A 19165-nucleotide genomic window follows, 5' to 3' on the forward strand; every position below is an offset into this window, starting at 1 on the left:
CCCCGCCCGGGCCCCGGCCGGAGTCATCCCTGAGGAGGAAGAGCAGCCGGGCTCCCTGCCGCCCTGACCACAGGGAGGGGAGACGAAGGCGACCTCGGCGCGGATGACGGACGTATCGCCCTGCGCCCCATGACAGCAGCCGTGTCTCTGGGAATCCCGGTCCACAGCCTGAAAACACATTTATCTCCAACTAATCTCAAAACTCTACTGAAACGAACTGCTTTCCTTTTATAAACCCACGAAATAAAAATAATAAAAATGTAGACGGCAAAGAGTGTTCCATCACCTGCACGGCATCCCGGGAGCTGAGGTGCTGGGGGACGCAGGGCTCGGGTCCGGCTCTGAGGGGGCAGACGGACGGAGGTGCCGGATGGACGCGAGGGGGGTGGAAGCCAGGTGTGAGCATGCGGCTCGCGGACCCCAGGACCCGACGGCAGGATTCAGGGCAGCCTCGCAAACAGAGCAGGAGGTGGGAATGTCTGTAAGGAGAGCGGGGCTCCAGACACCCGGCCTCGCGCCCCCTCGCCCGGGTAAGGGACGCTCCACACCGCGGACCCCGGTGTGTAGGAGGTAGGAATGCCCAGGGCAGGGTCAGGCCTTCCGCCTCCGGCTCCCAAGCTGCTGTGGCCACAGCCTCAGCCTGTGTGTGTCCCCTACAACCTCCAGACAGGAGGGGAGGCCCCCCAAAAATCTGCAGGACCCCGAGACAGGCCTCAGTGGGCGATACTCGGGAGATGGGAATGAACAGCCAAGGATGACCAGCCATTTAAGGGAAGCAGAACAGACTTCAAAACAGAAAGAAAAGCTCAGAGAAAACTGACATTTCTGGAAAGAGAATTTTTTAAATTTGTCATCAGGTGGAAAAGGAGAATAAACAGAACAGTATGACTTAACTCTCTTCAATCCAAGAAAAATCAAGAGAACAAGAAAGATCTCTTTAAAACAAAGACAAGTGAAATAAAAATTTCAGTTAGAAGGTTAGAGTGTAAAGTTGAGGCAATCTCTGTTAAATTACAAAATGAGGAAAGAAGACAATTTTTAAAAACTAGAGAAAGAATCCATGGGGCTTGCCAGCCGGCTAACGGGAGTCTCCAGCAGGTGGGAGAAGACAGGAGCAGAAAAAAGACGACCAGCACAGAGAGAGCAGAACCATCCCAGGCCGCAGGCCGAGTGCTGCAGACCTCAGTCGTCCGGAGAGGCTCAGTGGCTCCCATCTCCAGCGGCTGAGGTTCCAGAAGGCTCCACCGTGGAACCAGAGCAAGTGGACAGGGCAAGGTTCCCACAGCCGCAGAGCCAGCACTTGAAGCCCTCCTCGGGCACTGCCGGGGTGCTGGAGGCCAGGGTGCAGGACGCTGTCCCCAGGCCGTCCTGCAGGGTGAGCCTCCCGCCAGTGCGGCCAGCCTTCCCCAAGGGCAGTGTCCCAGTGTCGGCCCGTCCCCCACACACTCTGGGCTGGGGGTCTTGAAAGCCTGGGGTGCCGGGAAGCAAGCTCACGGCAGGGCTCAGCACCCGTGGTGTCAGCGTCTGGCCACCAGGCCCAGCCTGGTCCTCAGGAGCGGGCGTGCAGAAGCAGGTGGGGCTGTGCCTCGGAGTCGCTCAGCAGGCGTCTGCTGTAGGCCCAGCTGCGCGGACTGGGCCGCCTCTCTTGCAAGTGAGAGGTTGCATGGTTAGAGGGTCGTAATAGCAAGGGGAGGCAGAAATAGTAAAATAAACTGTCAAGGTGTAAAACTTGGCTTGAAAGAGGCTGTCTGCACCTGGGCGTGTCCTCCGGGTGAGGGGCTAAGCCACCGACACCACCTTGCGCCCTCCATCCGAGTCCTGCACCTCTGAATGCCCTGGCCCAGCCGCTCCCTGGGCTGCGAACAGCCTCCGGACTGCACGTGCCCACTCGCTCGCAAGCCAACTTGTGCTCCTCCCGTGGACGAGCCTCCCTGCCTCCACGTCTTTATAACCACACCTCCCGGAAACGTTCACTTATTTAGCTCTTTTCAGCTGGGAGATTCTCCTGAAGGGGGTCCTTGTGGGGCTGGTGTCCTGATCAAACGTCTGCCTCCCCCTCCCTCTGAAGCACTTGCCTGGAGCCCACGCTGGCCTTGCTGTGCTGCCACTGGGGCTGGACGTCTCAGGGATGCAAGCTGCAGGGGCCGTGGGTTAGCCATTTGGTGCCCAGAGGAACCCGAACTAAGAATTCTGTGACTTTCCAGATCCCCACTCGGAGCAATGCAGTTCTAATTAGAGGAGCTTCCATAATGGCCTCTGGGTCCCCGATGGAAAAACACTGAGCGCTCGGGGTCCACTCCTCGAAGGGGACAGGCGTGGGACATTTCCCGAGTCCTCCAGCCGTCTGGGCCCCCAGGAGCCAGCACACCATGACGTGACATTGGCACAAGCCACCCCGATGCACACAGCCTGCCCTGCACCCAGGCCAGTGCCAGGGGACGCTTCCAAGCTGGACCCAGGGGGACCGTGCAGTCCCTGCGTGCGGGCAGTCGTGCTTGAACAAAGCACGTGGCTCCGTGGGCCTGTCTGTGCCCCAATTCGGTGTCCCAGCTTCAGGGGACGTCTCCTGGAATGAAACCAGCATCTGCAGCCCCAGCTGGCCCTTTTGTTTCCTGAAAACAGAGAAGCGAGGGAAGGTCCGTCAGGTTCTGCACGTCTGTGTGCTCTGGGAGTCTGTGTTTGAACCTGCTGTGCCCAGGCCTGGGACCAGCGCTCTAGGCATCCACGGAAGGACCTGAGTGCATCTACTCCACTAGCTTTGATTTACTGCCCCTGCCCCTTCACTGCTGCGCACCACGCCCTGCGGCCTCCCTTCGTTCTGACCACCTTCTTCTCAGGGCAGAGAACTCGGGCGGGGAGAAGCTGAGCGTACAGGAGCAGCAGACTGGGCTGGCAAGGAGATGGCGTCCACGCAACAGCCCCGATGAGCGCGGATAGGGAATGACACCTGGATGCAAACTGGCCGGGTCCCCCGGGCGCCCTCCTGGGAGCCAGGGACCGCAGACAGGCCGGGCCTGCTTGGCAACAGCAGGGTTGGGGATCGGACTCAGACACCAGCAAACCGCATCTGCCGACATCGGGCACAGCATCCAGAGAAGACGGTGGTGGTGGACAGAGGAGGGGGAGAGGGACCTGTGTCACAGAGGCCATGAGCACTCTGCTCTCAAGAAGCTGGTGGACCTTCTCCAGGGTGGGCAGCGGTCCGTCCACGGTGGGCTGAGCAGGCAGGAGCCAGGCGGAGGTCTTGACCTATGAAGGGACCATCACAGGTCACTACGGTGACAGAACCTGGGCAAGGAGCATCCATGAGGCCGGGTGACAGCGCCAAGTCCCCCAGGAGATGACCTAACCCCTGGGGCCCCTCGGCGCCTCCTGTCCCCCACCCACCGTGCCATCAGGGGCCCAGAGACCTCTGCATCCTGGCATCTTCCCTGGAGACTCACGCCCATAAATCTAGAAACACCACCAGCAAACACGTTCACAGCCACACGGTGCCCGGAAGAGCAGCGGAGACGGAGATAACCCAGCATCTCCCAGATCCTCTGGTGCAGCCACCAAGTACAGTCGTCTCACCCACGGCTTATCAGAGACAACATGGACATCAGTGTGAACTGCGTGAGAAAGTCTGTGTGAAGATATTCACAGTAACGTAGACAACACTGGGTATTGCTAATAACCACGTAACCCACACTGTCATTGGGTGTTGGACGGATACAGATACAGATCGGCGCTAACGGCATCACCGTGCTGCCAACAGGGGCCACCTGCACCGAAATACGGGTGAGATGCATGTATGACGTAAGCACACATGGAATCCTGGACATACAGCCGTGTGCGCGTGTATCCGGGGGCCCTGGGGGTGCCCTCAGCTGGTGGCCGGGCGAGGGCTGAGCCCCAGGGGCAGGTGTAAGGTGCTCAGGATGGAGAGTCGTGCTCCATGCACACACAGCACGAAGGAGAGGGGAGGTGTCCTGGGAAGACCGCTCTCAGACGCATGGACCCATTTCCAGGCGCAGAGCGCGTGCTCCCTAAGGGCACCCAGAGTTAGCAACGCCAGGGGCGGCGCGGACGTTTGCGGAGAGCCCGCACATTCGATGTCAGCGGCAAACAGGTTTAAACATTCAAGTGAGATCTTGGTATATTAGTCACCATACAGTACATCCCCAGTTGTTGATGCAATGTTCCATGATTCATTATTTGCATATAACACCCAGTGCACCATGCAATACGTGCCCTCCTTTTTTTTTTTTAATGTTTTTTACTATATTATGTTAGTCACCATACAGTACATCCCTGGTTTCTGATGTAAAGTTCGATGATTCATTAGTTGCATATAACACCCAGTGCTCCATGCAATACGTGCCCTCCTTACTACCCATCACCACACCCCCAATAATCAACTGGAGGTGGGCCGGGGCAGGAGCGGCCAGAGGGGCCGATGTGTCGTGACCCAGAACAATTGGGTCTGGGGTGAGATCTTCCTACATTTGTATGTTAATAATTAAATCTGAATTCAGGCCTTGTGTAAGTTTGACACCTTCCATAATAAGGAAGTTTTCTAAAGTCAGATAGAACCCCGAACAGCCCCAGGAGGCATGTGGTGAAGGGGGCGTCCTCTCCGGCCCCAGAGCCCTGCTGCTGTGACTCCCGCTGAGGCCCAGCTCTGCCATGTGTCGGCCCAGAACTGTCCCTGAAGCCAGGGCAGACACAGCCACCCTCGTGTGCAGGGAGAGGGCCACACGGTGTCCACACTATGGCTCGTTTCCGTTTGCACAAAGCCCTTTGCCGGCAGCCAGTCTGATGAAATGACTCGGCGACGTGCCTCGTTTCTGACTCCTCTCTGCGGGGCTAGGGGCTCTTCCAAGACCCGTAACTAATGCCATCTTGTGTCTTGTCCCCAGCTTGTCGGGGTGCCCACGAGCCACGTCAGCCATGAAGAAGGCGAAGCTGTCAGGAGAGCAGATGCTGACCATCCGACAGCGGGCCAGCAACGGTGAGCACCCCTCCCCGGGGCTGCTTGGGACGGGCGCCCGGACCCAGCTCCGCCTGCCCTGAGCCCCAAGGCTGCAGAGCCTCTGCTTCGAAAGCTCGGGCAGGATTATTCCGGCCACATCTGAGAAGCCAGTGCGCTCAGTGGGAGGAGGGGGGCATCCCCAAACTTGCTGGGATCCCTAACAGTCCCAGTGATTTTCTCCCCAGAACCCCAGCACCTCCCCTCCCCCCACGTTGTGCTTCTGCTTCCAGGCCCTCCTGCAGGGGCCGAGTCCGGGACAGCACTCCTGTCCCTCTGCGCTCAGCTTCCCAGCTGGCGGACAGTCTGACCACTCCCGAGCACCGTCTCCCTCTAAGGGCCTATGGGCACCTGGGGCATGGAGTGGAGGGGTCCCCCGGGAGGGCCGGGGCCCCAGCTTCGTCCTTGTGAACCCACCTGCCGCCAAAGTTCCTCTGGGGCCCCAAAGTCAATACTCGTGGTGTGTTCATGGTCACTGGGGACGTGGCAGGGAGGGAGCACTGTCGGTCTGCTGGCTGAGGGGACAGGCCATGCTCACCCGGTAACAGGGTCCTTTCCATAGTTTTCCTAAATGGGACATTTTCCAATTTTTGTGGCTTTTGTTGATGATTTCTGCGCGAAAGGTCCCCACGCATGGCTCGAACGAGTGCTCCCTGCACGAGGGCTGTGAGGCACCCGAGGGGACACCGGTGTGTTAGGTGAGCCCCATCCACGCCGAGTCGTGCGCTGTTGGCCGTGAGGTCAGAGTTCATGAATCAACACTGTGCATTAAGGAAGTGTCTTCAAGCAGAAATACACGTAACACAAGCTCACACATTGACGGGCCGGTGAACATGAGCAGAGCCGGGCAGGTGGGAGCCACTAACTCGGTGTTGGTGGGAACTCCGTAGGACGTCACCCCAGGGGCTACTGAGCGGAGTGCAATCTGCAAGCTGTCATCAAACTGTGGCCTTGGAGGCCAGGAGCTGGGCCCCCTCCTCAATGCTCGGAGGACTTTGTGAGCAGGGGGCTGATGCGGAGCCGGGCCGACTGTGGAGCTGGGGCGGCAGAGGTCCAGGGCAGAGACCTCCCTCACTGTGGGCTCCTCAGAGTGCCGAGCACTGCAGGACGTGGGTCACGCCTGGGCAAAGTCCCTGGACCCATCCCAAGAGCTGCGTGCCACGGCCCTGGCCCCAGGGACCCTGGCCTCCTGCGCTGAGGCTCTACCTGAGGCGGCCTCCCCCGGAGGGAAGGCCAGGCGGGCCAGGGCCCCTCGGCCCCCGCCGGTCACCTGACTGTTCACAACAGGTCTGGTAACAGCTCGGGGACTCTGTACGTGGCCTGCACTGTACTGTCCTTAATGCGTGGCCGGCCACGGACCAGAAGACGGCCAGGGTCACAATGTTTGCATCTCGCAGGCGTGGGCGCCAGCCTCCCCGCTCCTGCTTGACAGGCGCTGCGTGCCAGAGACCCATCTCCCAGACGTTCTGGGACCCGCTTGGTCGCCCCCAGGCCTGAGGCTGCTGTGAGACGTCAGGCCCACCAGTCCCTCCTCTCAGGCATCGCGGGGCAGCGCTCATCACCGGGAAGAAACCGCCACTGACACTTTCCAAAACACCCCGCGTGGCCTGTCCCCCCAGAAGACCCTGTGGTCAAGCAGAACGGAGGCCAGTGGTCTGCTTTGTCGGCTTCTGATTGTTAGTGAAGGAGGCAGCCGCGCACTGGGCTGGCAGCGCAGAGCAGGAAAGGAAAGGAAACACGCACGGATCCGCAAGCCCGGAGGACGGCTGTTCCCCGGGCAGGAAGTCGCAGGGCATCTGTCTCAGGGCGTCAAAGGGCTACGTCTTTTCCGAGGGGCAGCGGGATCCAGAGTCCTCTCTGTGGCCCAGCAGTCTGCGCCTGGACACGGGAGGCCTGATTCCAGGGTGGGGGCAGGAGCCTGGCTCCCTGCGCTGTGGGCACAGGCCAGGAAGCTCACGTCCCCCAGAGCACGAGCTGTGGAAGCTGGTCCAAGTGGGTCTTCCCGAGCCCGGGGCCCAGACTGCAGCCTGTCCTTCCTCGTCTGTGCAGACAGTCTTTGTGCCAAGACGAGTCCTTCTTACGAAGCCCGGAGTCCACTTCTTTCTGTGCCAAGGCTGTGGCGCGGAACGCAGACAGTCAGGCATCACCCGCACCCCGTGTGGCTAACTCACAGGCAGCGCACTGCTGCTCCTTGGGGGACGGGGCATGAGCACCCCGCTCTCCTCAGCACCTGTGCCCGTCCTTCAGAATCAGCTCTGGCTCTGGTGTTGCCCCCACTCCCTCTCTCTCTCTCCTTGAATATCGTGAGCGTAAAATCTTACCTTCTGCTTTTACACTTCCGTAACAAACGTGTCCGGAAGCTCCCATCCCTCCGCACCCTGGCCTGCACGGGGCGCCAAGACCTCAAGGAGACCACCCTGACGTTGGTGGAGCTGACTCAGCAAAGCCGCTCCTGCACTGGGCTCCCGCTCTTTCTCTCAAGTGTGCACCTGCTTGGAAAGGAGCTGTTCTGAGTGTCCTCGAAGCCCTTTCCGGCTCCGAAATCCCTTGTCCGTCCTTCCCTCCTTCCTCCTCCTCGTTTTGTTCTTCAAGCTTAGAGAAGAGTCTGCTCTGATCTCTTCCCACCAAGGCCACTGTGATTTCTGTCTCCCACTGAGCGAGCTCCCAAGCAGCCGGTGTGGGACAAGTTACCGTGGCCGCCTCTCAGAAGCCCCCTGCTGCCCCTGCCTGCCCGCCGGCATCACCACCTGCGGCCCTGCTGGCCCTGGCTCTGTGTTGGTTTTCTGTTAGTTTTTGCCAAGGAGAGAAGAAAATGAGATAACCAACCCCTCCTTTTCCTTTCCTTTATGATCATAGAAGACAGGAAGCTGAGGGAAGGAGCTGTGACCTCTGTTGCACAAGGAGGCTGCGGGCGACCCTCTGTTGGCCCTGCTGCCGGCAGCGGTCTCACCTGCAGCAGGTAGCTACAGACATTTAGCTCTAGCTTAGCCTGCCTCGAGGGGAGGGCTCCACGAGGGGTTGTGGGTGTCGCCCGGAGACACGGGCCTCAACAAGCAGGCCAAGGCACGGGCTTCCCGGGGCACGGTCGCTGTCCCCACTGCACCCCGGCCTGTGCTCCCAGGTCTGGTGCTCTCCCCTCTCCAGCATGGGCATCCTGCGAGCCCTGGGGCCCTCAGGGTGTCCTAGGGGCAGGTACACATAGATGGCTTTAAGGAAATTCGTTTCCAGACTCAAATTCCTCTTGACTCTCTCCTGAATCCAGGGGACCGAGAATCCGTCCGTCTCCTGCCAGCTCCCTCCCTGCCCCTCATGCTGTGCCACTCGCCCCATCTTCGTGGGAGAAAGGCTGCTCGGAGTTGGGCCCAAGCGTTGGCCGGCACCCAACAGGGGCGGCCTGGATGGCTGGGCTCGGGGGGTGCAGCCCAGGAGGCCGAGGGCAGGGCACGAGCGCGTCAGGGGGAGACATGGCAGGCACACTGTTCCTGTTTCCTGGAGGCCAGACCTCTGATGCTCACCCATCCATCTGTCCAGCAGTCCTAGATGGAAAGTCAGAGATGGGCAGGTCGTCACGGGGACCCTTGCTATACTTTTATTGGACCTGAAATGACTTCCCTCAGGAAGTTGATCTGACCTGCAGACTGGTCTGGTGATGACCCGGGATCTGCCAGTCGGTCTACACAGTGGACGTCTCTCATAGATCTTATGAACTGAACATTTTGTCCAGGTTTTGATGGACATATGTTTAAGGTACTCTGCAGCATACAATTCCAGATATATATAACACACACATATACACGCACACATGTATGTATGGAGTTATTTAAACTTAGAATAAGAAATTTAGAGGTCAACTTGAAGACTTATAAAAAGGAACTTTTTGTTTTTAATTCTTTAATTCAACAAAAAACGAGGCCCACTGTGCTAGACCACATACCACATTTTTGCTCTTTCTTTTCCTTTTAATGGTTTGTCAGCTTGCAGCACTGGGTCAGCAGGACAAAACCAGCCCGTGCCACTTTTCAGGCAGGTAAGCGCGGAGCCCACGGATGCTCGGGGGTCTCTGGCTTCTCAGGCAACAGCTGATGTTCAACGGTCCTTTCTAGCCACCACTTGGCAAATCTCACTGAGTCAGGCGTCTTATGTCGATCAAGTTATCTCTTACTATGGCTGTGTCAGGGAGCGACACTTTGCCATGGAGGAATTGCAGGTTTAGAAGGACTAAGAACATTACTCATCACAGACCTCTGAAGTGGGAAGACACAGATTTAGACCCCAGGTCCATCATGTTTCAGATCCCAGGCTGCAGCCCCCCGACTTCTCAAACCCTCACCAGGACGGTGCAGAAATGCGTCCAGCCTTCGGGAAATATCTATCCCAGGTTGTGTGATCTCTGCCTCTGCTTAGATGTTGGTTTCCCATGAAAGCTAAATAGAAAGTCGTCGTGGTTGGACACTCTTTTGTAAAAATCAGATCAGTAAAATGGCCCTCCAAGATTTCAGCCATATTCTCTGGGAGACCACATGCTCTTCTCAGAGCCTTATCAAACTTCTTCTAAGCGTGCATTGGCCAGAATCCAGGCCCAGGACAAAGGTGTTCTATATGCTTCAGTTTATATCAGCTGCCATGGATAGAGTGCTTCTAACAAGCCAATTAAGATGATCTCATTGCAGTTCTTAGGCCCGCTGTTTCCCCCAAGGTTCTCTGGTCTTTATGATAACGTGGTGATCTGGCAACGGCCTGTCCCAAAACGAGTTGTTTTGTTTAGAATTCCACCCCTACACTCTCCGGGGGAATGTGCTGTCTCGATGTTGGGAGCTGGCAGGTGCATGGAGCATTTATCACCCCTCCCTATCAGGAAGTGACCAAAATCAAACGTCTCGCTCGAATGCCGCTGAGGGTCCACAGTGGACGCGGAGGGTCCATGGACGAGCTACACAGCCGTCCAGTGCGGGGTCCACCACAGTGGTGACCTTCTCAAAATGCAGCAGGTCTACTCTTTGACACGGTTAGCCACCTTATGTAAATTAAAAAATTACAATTCCTATCTAATGGACATAAGAAACCTGTTCTTTTGTTTGTTGATTGCTTTTCCTCTGCGGAAGTGCATCCGTACAGGGTGGAGAGGTTAGGAGCCATTCCCAGAGGGAACCTGGGGAGAAACATGCCCCTCACTGCAAGGGCCCAGAGACCAGAGCTTCTGAGCGAATAACGGGGTCTTTCAACGTCGCGTGACTCTGGACACACAGCCAGACCTCAGGGGGTGGGTGGAAACAGCCAGTCTGCCCGCGCCTGCAGAAACCGAGATCGCACCCCGTGCTGACGTCGTGCCTGTGTTCTGCGGGAACTCTCGCACACGGCCGCAAGGAGAGAGGTTTTAAGGTTGTTCAGACCTAAAGCACCGAAGAAATAGGATGTGAATCTGAACAGAAACCCTCGATCACAGCACAGCTCCAGGCACGGAGGGCCGTCATGTGGAGGCCGCCGCAGCCCCGTTCGCACGGGAAATGTCCGCACTTGGGCTGTTTGCAGCTTGAAGGAACAGTGAGAGGACAAAAGGGCTTACAAATCAGCATTCTTAGGCCCTGGGTGTCCAGTAATTACATCAGCCACGTCCCCGGCCAAGTCTCCTGCCGAGTGTTAGTGCAGGAACTCACTCAGCCGAAGTCCTGACTGTGGAATTTGCCACAGAAGTCTGGTCTCATGTGGGAAAGGGGGGGAACCTAACAGCCCGCCCCCGAGAAAGGGTACAGGTCATCGCTGGAAGGATTTCCTGGGAGCTGTGAACTGCTTTCGGTGATGCATCTGACGGCGACCTGCGTTGCTGGGGACCCCGTGACACGCGGGCCGGGAACGTGTGCCCAGGGCCTCCGTGGCGGGGCTGGGGCCGTGAGTGAGACCCAGGCTTGGGGTCGGTGAGCCGCGGTCGGTCCCTGTAGGTGGGAGGGTGGGGAAGCCTCGCGGGCCCAGGATCCGCATGTCCTCAGGAGGGCCTGTGGGAGGAGATTAGGGAGGAAGGACCCGCTCACCGGGCCTCTACAGAGTCGGTGTCTCCGGCCTTCCCTCCCAGGTGGCCGCGCCCCTTCTGTCTGCAGACCCGGAGAAGCCCATTTGCCCCGGGGCCCCCAAGGCCTGGGCTCCGTGCCTTCCTGTGGTTTTGTATGAGCTTCCCCTTCTGTGCCCTATGACCCGTGTCCCGGTTGTCAAGGGTGATGGTCCGCCAGCGTCCTGCTCTTCTTCCCCAAAGGACATTCAGCCGCGGGAGACCCAATGGCCAGAATGACAAAGGGTCTGGATCTTTCCCACCCTGGCGCGTTCCACTGCCAGCCACCAGCCCGGGCGCCAGGCGAGGCCCCCAGGGCACAGCCCCTAGGGCACACGCGGGACTGCCACCTCCCCGCCCTTGTCAGTGGAGGCGCATTTTCTGCATCAAAGGGAGGAGTTGTTTGCATCAGTTAAATATTCTCTGTGTAGGGAGCCCTTCAGAAGACCCCCGGAGTCTGCCTCCACCACCACAGGTCTTCCTTGGAGCACGGGCGGGCGGCGGCCCTGAGCACTCGCGGTGTCAGGGGGTTCGGTCGCCTGTGGGCTGCGGTGCAGGGCCTCTCAAGGGCAGGTGCGTCGTTTCTGGGTGCGTCTGCACAGCCTGGCACATCCTCCCAGACAGACAGACAGACAGGGAACAGACCAAGGAGGCAGGTGATGGGCTGGAGCAGGTCACCTGCCTCCAGGATGGAGCCGCTCTGAGCCGGGTCGGGGGTGGCGGCAGCTGGGGCGGGCCGTCCTGGGAGACATCACGCTGGCGTGCGGTGGGGAGGGATCTGTGTGCGCTCGGCTGGTTTTCTTTGCCGTGATTGCGAGGACGGCCACGGGAAGGATGGATGGACACGTGAACTGTCACTATTTTTTTTTTAAATCCAAGAGTATATTTTTCTAGCAAATTCAGTTCCAGATACAAAAAGAACAAAGAAAAGTCAAAATTCTAACTCCCTCTTCACGTGCGATAGCTTTAACAGAGTCCTGTCGCCCGTGCAGGCATAGAAAATGATGAAGAAATCAAACAGTTAGACGAAGAGATCAAGGAGCTCAATGAGTCCAACTCCCAGATGGAGGCCGACATGATTAAACTGAGAACTCAGGTAACAGTTTTTGAGCCCTCAATTTTAGCCGCACGCGCTGGCCCCAGGGACATGCCAGCGGTAGGCCTCGGGGTGCATGCTCCCCCTTCCTTTTGCTCCTTGTCCCCCCCACCCCCTGCATCTTGCCTCCTGCTTGCCCTGGCGACCATGGCCACTGGCCACCTGGCTCCCGTCTGTGCAGGCTTTAGTGAAATGCCTTGTGCAAACAGTGCTGCAAACAGAGGGTCACCTGGCCCTGCAGATGAGCTGCTTTCCTCCCAGGACACGGCAGGCCCTAATGCCTGTGGTCACTGCGCTAGAAAGGGCTCACAGTCCCCAGGGATGGGCAGCCTGGCCCCGGGGTCTGGAAGGCTGTGGGGGTGGAAGGCTGCAGACTCATGCATGTCCCAGGCCCAGGTGCCCAATGACAGGAGGGAGGGAGGGAGCACCTACTGGGTGCCTGGCTGTGGGGCTGTGGTGCGTAGTCCCACTGCACGCTCACGTAGCCCAGCAGGTAAGCGTCTTCACTCTCGTGTTACACATGCGGGGACTCCTCTGGCTAAGCCAAGGTGGACAGCCAAGCTGCCGCAGCTCAGAGCCTCCTGTCCTGAGTCCCACACAGCGCCCCACATGCCCTGCCACCTCTCCCAGAGAAGCCCGGAGTCCCGGGGCCGTGTGGGTTCTGGGACTGGGCCCTCCTTGCGCTGCCATCACAGGTAAGGCGAGGTACCTCCATCCTGGAAGAAAGCGGGGCTCCATGCCCTCCATCCCTGCAGACCCTTCCTGGCAGCGACAGCGGGGCTGGTAGGGTCCGGGTCTGGCTCAGTCTCAGGTAGTGGTCGCAGTTCTGCTGTGGGCTGGTTCTGTCCGCGGTGGCACCGCATCTCCAGGGAGATGTCCCCACCAGAACACCCAAAAGGGACCCCATGGGTACCTGTGAGAGGGAAGCACAATGGGCAGGCGTTCTCTCCCTGCGCCCGACCGTTCGGTGGGGTTGCTCTCATACCAGCCTTCTCGCCCGTAACAGCCTCGTCCGGCTGTGCTCCGGGCCCTGGGTCGGCACTCTCACATGGCCAAGGCTTGCCTGGAACAGGTGGGAGGTTTCTGTAGCATTTACCCAAATGCATGGCTGTCATCAGCCCCTGGCCGGAGGTCCATAGGAGGTGCTGGCCCCGAGAGGACTCCGGGGCCACACAAACGCCCGCGAGCCCCCACATCAGCAGTGACTCACTTAACCAGACCCGGTGAAAACACCTGCCCTGACTTCCATTCTGCTCACGAGGGTGACGGCCTGTGCGCGCTCTAGCCGCCCGGGGGACTCGGCGCCGCTCTTCTGCTCAGGGTGGTGAGCCGCAGCCGGCTGGACACCCCGTTCCGGCAAAACACACTTGTCCCACGTTCGGCAGAGCTCTCCCGCCCTGGGAAGGGGGCCGGCGGCGGAGCCAGTGCAGCGACGAGGGCGAGAGGCCACGCCCCCAGACCCGAGCTTCCCCGGGGGCCCCGGGCCACATGCTCCTGTCACCCCTCACTGGTCCTTTTGTCCCCGTGTGGGCCGCCACAGACCACGCGGGGCTTTTTGACATCCGGCGTGAAGATGTGCTCCTGCAGGCGTCCGCTCACCTCCGGCGCTGCTGCGTATCCTCATTGTCCTGGCGGATGTCCCTCGGCGGCTCCTCTTCCCTGGAAGGCCAGCGTCTTCAAGTGATGGGAAGACGCTGAGCCCTGCGGTTCCTGGGGCAGGAGGGGGTAGGCAGGTCATGAAGGACAGGCAGCATAGAACGCGGCAGCGCGGGAGCCGTCTGGACCTGGTGTCCGCTCGGCAGCAGAGCATTCCTGCCGATCGGCAGCCTCCGGCCGGCCACCCAGTGCTCAGGGACAAATGAGGCTGCGGCCGCAGTAGCCCCCTTACCCGTCAGCCCTGCGAGTTCCTTTGCCTTCTAACCTTTGGCCAGGGCCCACGTAGCCACCCGACTTGTCTTGGAAAGTGCCGGGAGGTCGGTGGTCCTGAAGCTGGTTCTCCTACAGGATGGGGACAGATCCAACCACGTGGGCCCCTCCCTTCACAGACATGTCCTACCAGAGCCAGCCTGGTACTGCGGCATTGCGGGCAACAGCCATACCCACGATTGCTCTAGGAAGGATTTGAGAGGACTGCACCTGCCTCCTCCTCTTCCTCTGACCCTGCCAGAGCAGGAGCAGGGGTGAGCCCCACCCTCCCACAGCTTGGGCAGGGAGGCAGGGCCTGGGGGCAGGGCAATCCAGGACGTTTCTGGGGTAGGTCACTTTAGTTGGGACCCCCGACCAGATCAGAAGTGCAGGAATAGCACACGTCTTCTTACCGCGAACACTGCGCACATCTGTCCAGGAGCTGCTGCTGGAGCACGTACTGTCATTTCTGTTTTCCAGAAACACCCCGGAGTCTGCCCGACTCCCCAGCAACAGCCCTTCCTCCCCCGTCTCTTGGCTCTCTGAGAAAGCAGCACGCAGGCTAATAGGAGCAGGGAATCATCCATGGGGAGGGGGGGCAGACTCTGGGGGGTCCAGGTATCTCAGGGGAAAGTCGGCCTCCACGTGAGGGACCGGGTTCACGTCTCTGTTTCCTGGGCCCTAACCATGCCCTCAGTCCCCGCGCCCGGCCTGCCTTGTCCTGGCTGTGTGTTGTCTCCTTGCGGCCCAGGCAGGTCCAGGCAGCTCCCCTCTGTCCTCCTGTGTGTGCACCTGGCTGTGCCAGTTAGTGCCGGTCACCTGGCTGGAGGAGGGGGAGGGGCCAGCAGGGCACGGAGATCAAGGACAGTTAGAGTCCCTCTGGCAAATACTGCGAACACGTAGGCCTGCCTGCGATGCAGGAATGCGGCCCTCCCACCACTGCAGATAAGGAGGGCGTCCTGTTCCAGCTGCAGGAGAGCAGGAGAGCAGGACCGGCCGCCAAGGACGTGAGCACAGGGCTCCTGGCCCCTGTGAACAACACGGGGACCGCCTCACGCATAAATTACAGTTCAGGACTTAGCTGCGGCAGAATTAGACTTGGGCTGGTAAGGACTCGGCCCAGTGGCGGGTCAGAGTAGTTGACAGACACGTCCTCCTGTGAGAGTCCATGCGTGAGGACAGCAGAACTATGCAAACCCGAGTAACAGCCCATGAAACCCCCCCCCCCGCCCAGAGAGACGAGCCCCACCCTCCCGTTACCAAACCTTCAAGTGTAATGGGTCAAAGTGTAAAAACCGAGCCCTTAGAATGACCAGCTCTCACCAGGGAAGCCTTATTGTGAGAGCAGAAAGGTTTTTCCCGGCACTCGTGCTACATGTCACCCGATGTGCGTTCCAGATCACCACCATGGAGAGCAGCCTGAAGACCATCGAGGAGGAGAACAAAGTGATCGAGCAGCAGAACGAGTCTCTTCTCCACGAGCTGGCCAACCTGAGCCAGTCTTTAATCCATAGTCTAGCTAACATCCAGCTGCCGCACATGGTAAGTGACTAGGCAGGACCCGCGGCGCCGGCGGCCCCCCCGCAGGGCACAGCGTGACGTACATGTCTGTCTCCACACTGTGGGTGTTTGCGGTCACTGCCCCCAAACTGTCACGCTAACTCTGCTAGAAGCTCAGGGGGGCAGACCCCGTGCGCCCCGTGAGACCAAGTATGCTCTGAGCAGGCCGTGTCAGGGGCGTACACAGTGGCGCTATGCTAGGATGCTATTTTATGCTGATGTGACTATCCTATTAAGAAAATAAAAGTTGTGTATGAACTACTATTTAATATCTCGTAGGATCCAATCAATGAACAAAATTTTGATGCATACGTGACTACTTTGACGGACATGTATACAAATCAAGACCGTTATCAGAGCCCAGAAAATAAAGCCCTACTGGAAAATATAAAGCACGCTGTGAGAGGAATCCAGGTGTGAGCAGCGGCCATAGTGGCGGGATCTTGTCTGAAAGGGGGCCTCTCGCCCCTTTGCTGCTGTGACTCACCAGGAAGTGTCATATACTTATTTCTGTTCGAAACAGTGTTATGCTTACAAGACTTCATAATGATTTTTCTGTCTTGCTTTAAAGATAGTTACCTGCAGAGTAGTTTTGAATACTTTCACATTTTGTACGTTTTCATATGAGCTGACATAGTGAGACAATGCCATGTACTGTTCATAGCTGCTAATGTCTGCACATGGGTATATATATTTCTGAAGAGGCAAGCTGATCAAAATAAATAGAGTGTAAATTCTTTTTAATGCTTTAGTGATTAAATGTCTTAGTATTTTGAACTGAAATGGACAAAAAAAAAAAAAACCCACAGCTTTGAATGGTCATGTGGTGGCCTTGCAGCCACTTTTTAGACGTTATCATTTTGCCTCATGTTGGAGGATTTTATGGAATTAAGAAATACATTTTGTGTGCATATTGTTTCATAGCAAGAATTGGTTGCAAAAAATGCTTTATTTTTGAACAATGCTTGGAAATATTATGTGATTTTTTTGTTTGTTTGTTTTAGGAGGATGGTGTATGGTGGGGGCAGTAAATGAGGTTTTTTGCATTCCAAGGAAATGGCATATGGATTAACTGTAAGAGATGAGATAAGTAATTTATTGTAAGACAACATCAAGCCATGGGAATTTGACAGAAGATTCAAAGCAGCTTAAACAGCACTTTTAAGTTAACTCCTGAGCATTACATGGTGTGACTCTGGGAACTTCCGTTCAGACAGGGGCTTGTTAGAGGCGGACCTCGCGAAGATGTCCTTTCGCAGTGTCCGTAGACTTTGGAGCAGCCTTCCCCTGTCTCCCCAAGAGCGCTGTGCCCCTCGGAACCGTCTGTCATTGCAGTGGCGTGTGTCTCGCAGAACCTGTGTGCTCTCGTTTCAGTTCAAAGCTAATTTAAGAGTATTTATTCCCCTCTCTCCACTTTTAGAAACGATTACTGTCCTTGTTGCTGTGACCCTTCCTCCACATGCGGGGGATGAGGCAGATGGCGTGCCCGTCCGTGAGCCGCTGCACACGCTCTCTGCGGGGCTGGGGGGCTGGCCGCCCAAAGCAGCGCGGCGGGACGGCGCCGCGGGCTCCGCGGGGCACCGGTCCCGTCCCCCGCACTGTGGGCTCTGCAAATGACCTGTCTGCTCCACGTCCCCTTGGAGACCAGGTGACCGCGTGGCGTTTGCAGAGCCTTGCTGTTTGATTGGTCACGACCTATTCTAAGAATGAATGCAATCAGATTTTAAGAGTAATTATCTATACTTGAGCACTTTTTTGCTTTACACTAGATCATCTTAGACTTGCTTATACTTGGAGAGTCGATTGTTTTCTTCCAATGACTGCACTATATGTATGCATAAGACCACTTTTGATTGCCGCGTCCCTCTCTGAGTAGTCCCTAGGACGGCGTGTTGTGTTTTCTGGTGTTGACTTGAGTTACATGTGACAGCATCTCTTCCTTCCATGTCTTGATGTTATGCAGGAAGTACAGAAGTACTTTAAAATTTTGTTATGAAAAAAAAAAAGATGGGTTTTGTAAAAATAAAAAAAAATATTTTTAGCAGAACAGGACTTACAGGGTCATTGTCCCCACAACGTGCCAGTCGACTATTTGCACTTACCTTGTCCTATATATCCGTACGGAGGTGTGCAATTCCTGGGGTCAGCGGCCTCACGAGGCTGACCCCGGAAGGATGAGGGGAGCCCTCACGGCTGACCCGACGATGTTGCTACGGGAGATTACAGGGATCTCACAGCAAATATTCTGATACAATACTCAACCTCGGTGTATATATACGTATAAATATATGTACATCCCAGCGGCACTTTATACTGCTCACTGTACAAACGCTTACAGGTTTCCGCAAGGACTTGAGTATCTAGCTGGGACAGATGATGTAATTCCCCGGGGCTCGCAGCGCCTTCCCTGGAGAGCGCCCTCTTTCTGTTGTGCGATTAGTTGTAGCTGCCATGCTCAGAACTGCCTTTCGAGAGCTGAAGCCAGGTGCTCCTCGTCACCTGAGGCCACAGACCCGTGGGGGCCCCTCCCTGCAGGGCCGTTGTTCATATGGGCGTATGCATTTCCCCGCCGCGTCGTGTCCGCAGCTTCTTTGCCAATATAGTAATGCTTTTAGTAGAGTGATAGGTAGTATCAGTTTTGGACTCTTCTCGTTATCACCTATGTACAATGGAAAGGGTTTTAAGCACAAATCTGCTGCTCATCTAACGTTGGTACCTAATATCAAATCAGAGTTATCTGTGACTATTCTATAGGGATCACAAGTGTCACATGTTAGAATGCTGACCTTTCATATGGAATTATTGTGTCATCAGAGTCTATTTATTATAACTTATTGTTCATTATCATTTCTAAGTTAATTTAAGGAATCATTTATTAAGACAGAATTTTGTATAAATATTTACTGTGCTCTCTGTGGAACTGAAGTTTCATTTATTTTTGTACTACACGGCATGGGTTTGTGGACACTTTAATTTTGCTATAAATGTGTGGAATCACGAGTTGCAGTGACACTTCATTTTTAAATTGTGAACTTTGTACAAATTTTGTCATGCTGGATGTTAACACATCTTACTCTAAATAAAAGTGGTGTTGCCACGTTTGTAGCACGATGGATCTCTACGCGGGCTCTGCGTCTTCACTGCAGTCTGGGGGTGCCGCGTGCACGGGCGAGGAGACAACGGCTCTGGTCGCAGGGTCCGCACAGGTGCGCGCTCCTCCTCGAGGGCCGGGGGCCGGCGATTTCTCACCCCGACCGCAGGGGTCTGGGCGGCTCCCTGCGCCTCGCTTGCGTGCAAAGTCACTCTGCCACATGTGCTCGTGTGAGGACGCGTCATGTCCGAAGGCAGGTGTCTCCCCAGAACAGGGGCGTTCTCCGACACGACCACAGTACGACTCCCACATGTGACACGACGTCCTCCTAACTTGCAGGTGTCTCCAAATGCTCCAGCCGAAGCCGTATGTCCTTTACAGGTTTTCCCTTATCTGAAATCTTGATGCCCGCAGGCTGCTCTCGGCGCTCACACCCCTTGTCCCTTATTCCTGAGCAGCCCC

The 19165-nt window shown here is 56.9% G+C and overlaps 1 protein-coding gene across 4 annotated transcripts in view; it reads left to right on the plus strand.

Annotated features, from left to right (window-relative positions):
- The window catches only part of MYT1L (myelin transcription factor 1 like), a 140525-nt gene extending 121807 nt beyond the window's left edge, over positions 1–18718 (plus strand). For 2 of the 4 annotated variants that reach the window (XM_044379499.3, XM_044379502.3), the window contains exons 18-21: positions 4902–4993; positions 12044–12147; positions 15451–15594; positions 15892–18718. In XM_044379499.3, coding sequence (XP_044235434.2) covers positions 4902–4993; positions 12044–12147; positions 15451–15594; positions 15892–16032 — 481 coding nt within the window. In that variant the 3' untranslated portion in view covers positions 16033–18718. Of the gene's footprint in view, positions 1–4901; positions 4994–12043; positions 12154–15450; positions 15595–15891 lie in introns of all 4 variants that reach the window. The other 2 variants (XM_044379506.3, XM_044379512.3) reach the window with 2 other exon arrangements.
- The last annotated feature ends 447 nt before the right edge of the window (positions 18719–19165 follow it).

This window comes from Ursus arctos, unplaced genomic scaffold, assembly GCF_023065955.2.
Source record: "Ursus arctos isolate Adak ecotype North America unplaced genomic scaffold, UrsArc2.0 scaffold_8, whole genome shotgun sequence".
Lineage (NCBI taxonomy): Eukaryota > Metazoa > Chordata > Mammalia > Carnivora > Ursidae > Ursus > Ursus arctos.